The following is a 5032-nucleotide window of genomic DNA, read 5'->3' as shown; positions in this document are numbered from 1 at the left end:
GTGGCTTTTGGCCCAGCCTAGAGGAGCTAGCATCTTGTAGTCACAGTTACATTTTTGTAGAGAGCCTCTATGTGCCCTGGCCCAGCAGCCTCTGCACGTGTTCAGCCTTGGCATGAAAGCCAACGAAGGTTGATTCTCAGTGGCCATTTTTCAGAACATTGATGCAAGGTGAAAGAATAGGGATTACCGGATTTCACAAGGGTTAAGACAGGAGCCATACTGGGACAGGAGATGTTAGCCTTCCCAAGATTTTGGACGATTTGCATTTTAACCCACGAATGGCGACACGTTGATAGCCCTGAAAGTACCTTGAGCCTATTCAGGCTATTCGCCACTACTCGCCAGGCCCACCCACCGCGCGAGCCTGCACCAGGCGGACCCTACCCCTGCGATGTGCCCGATCTCGGCTCCGCCCCTGCAGTGCACAAGGCCTGTGGCCCCGCCCCACCTGTCCCCGTCGCCCCGCCTCTCCACAGTTCCTATAGCCCCGCCCCTGCACTGTACGTAACGGCAGCCCCGCCTCTCCCCGTCGCCCCGCCCCCCTGCGGTGCGCCCAGCCGATGCTTCGCCCTCCCCAGTAACGGTGACCGCTGCCACTACCTACCACTCGGCGCTCCGCTGGTCGTTGAGGAAGGCCGGAGCCATGGCGGCCGAGGCCCTGGCAGCAGAGGCCGTGGCTTCGCGCCTGGCGCGACAGGAGGAAGACATCCGCTGGCTGTGGGCGGAGGTCCAGCGCCTGAGGGACGAACAGCTAAACGCACCCGACCAATGCCAGGCCGAGGGGCCGTGCCTCACGCGGGAGGTGACGCAGCTCCGGGCCGAGAACCGCGACCTGCGCTACCGCCTATACCGCCTGCGGCTGTGCCTTGCCGAAGAGCTGAGCCACCAGATGAAGCTGGAAAGGGCGGCGCGGGCGGCGGCGCAGGAGGAGGCCGAGCGCGCGACTGCCGGCGTGCAGGTAACGGGGAGGCGGGACTCCCTGCGGGGAACGCGGTAGGGCGCCTCCTAAGGCACGGGCGGCACTGTGGGCCGGGATGCGTACACATAGCGGTTTTCTCTGGAAAGACAGGTGCAGGTGCAGGCTGTGCCCCGCCCCNTATAAATAAGCCGTGTATAAATATTCATTTTCACCAATGAGATGTTTTCAATGGGTGAACCATTTTACTGAGCATTATCGGGGCGGTGGTATAGGACAGTTTACAATACGACTGTGATTCACAACTATCCTAAAAACCAACGATAGTTTCTCCGTTAACACTCTAAAATCCATGGCACTGGTGTAACGCTGGGACCCTTATGGTTCGGTCTTGGAGAAATGCTGTGGGCAAATGAAGACCAACAACCAAAAAACACTGCTTCAAAACAGTGCAAATCTTTTCCTGTGTTTCTCAAAGATCTGAATGGGTGTCTGGGTCCACAGGCCACAGCATCACAAATATAGGTCCCCTTCTTGTGCCTCTGTCCCCATCACTCCCACAACTGCCCCAGAACGTCAGCTGGCATCACTTTTCCCAAACCCTCCTCCTTTGTTCTGCTCTACACTGCTTTTCTCTCCCATTCACCTTCTCCCACTCTTAATTCTTGTATTATATCGACCAACCCAAACCCTCTCTTAGCAGGAAAGGATCCTTTGTCCATAGAAGGAAAAAGGTGGGGAAATTGGGAAAGGCAAGTACAGGGCTGTCTTCAGAAGGCTGGGAGAAGAGAAACAGCTGAGTAGACTCCTGTGCTAATTTTTTTTTAAATAACAGCTTTATAGATATGTGACACACACACAAAAGTCATCCTTTTAAAGTAATACAATTCAGTGGTTTTTAGTATATTCATAGACATGCTCAACCATCATATGAACTAATTCCAGAACATTTTTATCCCCCCCTAAAGAAACTCTGTACCCCACTAGTAGTCACTCTCCATTCCACCCACTTCTAGCTCCTGGCAACCACTAATCTACTTTCTTTCTGTCTCTATGGATTTACCTATTCTGGACATTTCATATGAATGGAATCATACCACATTTGATGGCATTTTGTGACTGGCCTCTTTCTTTTAGCATAAGATTTTCAAGGTTTATCCATGTTGTATCATAAATTAAGTCTTCATTCCTTTTTTATGGCAGAATAATATTCCATTGTATGGACAGACCATATTTTGTTCATCCATTCATTAGCTGATGGACATCTGGATTTTATCTACTTTTTGGCTATTATGAATTATGCTGCCAGGAACATTCTTATGGTTTTTTGTGTGGATATAACGTTTTCATTTCTTTGGGGTGTATCCTAGGAGTGGAATTGCTGGGTCAGATGATAACTCTTGACATTTTGAGGAACCGTGATCATTTTTGTTCCTTGACCTGTAGAATGAGCTCAGTTTAACTTCCTTAACCTATTAATATGTTATGCCTTGTACTTAAAAGTCCTCATTAAAACAAGAAAGATGCACAGCTTCCTATTAGGTACCTGAAATTATCCCTCAGGTTGTCTCAGGGGTTATGTGAGATTTTATTTGGCACCACAGACATTTACTTCTGTATCATGAGATTTTAGAGAGACATATGGGCTGTTTTTATTAAAATAAAAATTACTGCTGTGGTGTAGCTCATTACTACACAGGGAGGCTGGGATGCCAGGTATCATGAAGCTTAATATTTTTCAGAGCAAAGTGCTTTCTTACCTTGGTAATAAAGAAAAAAGCAGGTGAGCAGGTAAGGGCAGAATTCCTCCAGATGAGAGCAAAAAACACAGAAAGCCTTTGGACCTTTGGAGCAAAGCTTCACAAGAAAAGCCTCCACTCTCTGCCGAGGGCAGTCCCGAGAGATGATCTCTTGGTATTCCTTCAGGGAAAACACCCCATCGTACACCAAGTGTGGGAGCACCTGGCTCACATGGACTCCCTTCAGTATCTTCTCTTTGTAAGTCAGGGGTATTTCCGAGAGCTGCCTGCTCCTCTTCTCCTTCTCTCTCTGCGTCACTGACTCACAGTAATAGAACCACGACCTGGCCCCTCTCTCAACCATCTTGGCTCATGGAGAGCCGATGACATGTCCCCCGTCTGGGCCACGCTGCTCTGGGCCTCTGTGGGCAATGTCCTCACCACACGGATGTCTGGAGGCAGACTCGCCTGTTTTCTACAACTGTTACAGGGACAGGAAGGCGTTAGATTAAACTCGAGGTGCCGACTGTCGTGGCCTAAGAGGATTGCGCTGCGCTAATTCACCCCTCGCAGCAGTTACCTTCAAGAGATAAAGAAGAGAGGCAGGAAGGCTGTCTCCTGTTCAGCTGAAATTCTTCATCTTGTCCCCAGATGATCATTGTCCCAGGCTTCCCCCTTACATTCACCCAAATGATGATCTTTCAAAGTTACAAACGTAGCATGCTCATGGTCTGTACTGAATGGTGTTATCCTAGCGTTGGAAGCTGTACAGCATCAGGAATGGTGCTGTTGGTCTCTTCTCGCCACCAAGGCTGGGGTGAGACAGCCCGGCAGGAGGGCGGGGGACGGTTGAGGAAAGAGGCCAAAGCCAGTGGTGGCAGAATGAATGAACGGGGTTTCAGTTTTATTAACCTGTCTATTGAGTGCTATTTCTTAGTGGCATTGCCCCNGGACCCACAAGGTGCAGACATGTCGTGATCGGTGAGGTCACATCGAATTTCATCGCCGTGAAAAGACTCACCCCAAGAGATGGGCTACGGGAAAGGATGGCTTTGGGGCCGCTCTCCTTGAGCTCTCTTTGGATGCTCACACATAAACTTTCCTACCAGCTCTAGGTTTTGCCTCTCCTCCCAGTGGGACAGGGGTGGGAACAAGAGAAACGCAGTGGCTACCTTATCGAGTGGCAACTCCCACAGGGATGAGCCTCTTGCCCCTGTGTGGTGGCTTTCCCCCTATAATTAGGGGTGTCGGTATTCTTTTCATCCCCATTGGTTCTGCTGTAACTAGTGTTGTCGCAAACAACATTCAAACGTGCACATAAAACACGAGACGCTATAGCGTTCCTGGACCCTGTGATCTCATTAGCTAGTGACACTGAGCGATGTATACCAAGTTCTTGCCTCGGCCTTTATACTGATTAGGTCATTTTGCCTTCCAGAACTCTCTGAAGGAGCATTGCTAACTAGGAGCCTCTCTAGCTCGGTCACCCTGGGAGCATTTGTTTCACAGTCTGTTTTTCTAATGATGGCCGCTGGCCCTTTGTGTAGGGTGGGAACTACCAGGCCTCCTTGGTGTTTATATGAGTTGATTCTACCCCACCTTGGATTTCCTTCTCAAGGTGGATGTCAATCTAGCCCATCATAAAGCAGCCCCTTCTGGGCGCCCACAATGGACGAGCCCGGTGGAGCACATGCTGATAGAAAGCGAGTCTCTGCAAAGAACATACTTAACAATAGCCAGAATATTACCTAGGGAATCGCTTATAAAACTTAGCCTAAAACTCTAAATTCTGCCCATTGATAGGACATTTAGGCAGCAAAAGAGCGGGAACCTTTTAGAATTTTATTTTTTAAAATTAGTCTCTCCAATTAAACTTTCATAATGCTATTATTGCTCTGTATTATTTTTTTTTACAACTTTTAACTTTTAAGTAGTTTCGGGCTCACATAGAAGTTGTAAAACTAGTACAGAGAGTTCCCATGTACCCTTCACTCAGCTTCCTCCGGTGATAAGTTACATACCCCCCGTACAATCATCAAATCAGGAAATTGATATTGGCACAATACTAAACTACAGATGTAATTCAGATTATGCTAGTTTTTACATGCACTCTTTAGTGGGTTTTTATTTTTTTGGTTGTTGTATAGTTCTATAAAATTTTGTGTAACTACTGCCATAATCAGATTATTTCTTTTTAAAATCAAATATTTCTATTTTCATTTTTACTTAGGAACATGTTCAAATATGCAGAAAAGTATAAAAATAATATAATAGACATTCATATTTCCAAATCTACATTTAACAAGTGTTAACGTTTTTTGTTGTTTTTGGTTTTTTTTTAAAGATTTTTATTGGGGAATTGGGGGATGGGAACAGT

The 5032-nt window shown here is 47.5% G+C and overlaps 1 protein-coding gene across 1 annotated transcript in view; it reads left to right on the top strand.

Annotated features, from left to right (window-relative positions):
• Positions 1-539: 539 nt before the first annotated feature.
• Positions 540-5032, top strand: part of TARS3 (threonyl-tRNA synthetase 3) — a 48510-nt gene continuing 44017 nt past the window's right edge. The window contains exon 1 of the mRNA XM_019637852.1: positions 540-958. Coding sequence (XP_019493397.1) covers positions 644-958 — 315 coding nt within the window. The 5' untranslated portion in view covers positions 540-643. The remainder of the gene's footprint in view (positions 959-5032) is intronic.

The sequence above is a fragment of the Hipposideros armiger genome, unplaced genomic scaffold (genome assembly GCF_001890085.2).
Source record: "Hipposideros armiger isolate ML-2016 unplaced genomic scaffold, ASM189008v1 scaffold_35, whole genome shotgun sequence".
In the NCBI taxonomy this organism is placed as follows: domain Eukaryota; kingdom Metazoa; phylum Chordata; class Mammalia; order Chiroptera; family Hipposideridae; genus Hipposideros; species Hipposideros armiger.
The sequence above is the reverse complement of the archived record's forward strand: the minus strand, read 5'-3'. Positions and strand labels throughout refer to the sequence as shown.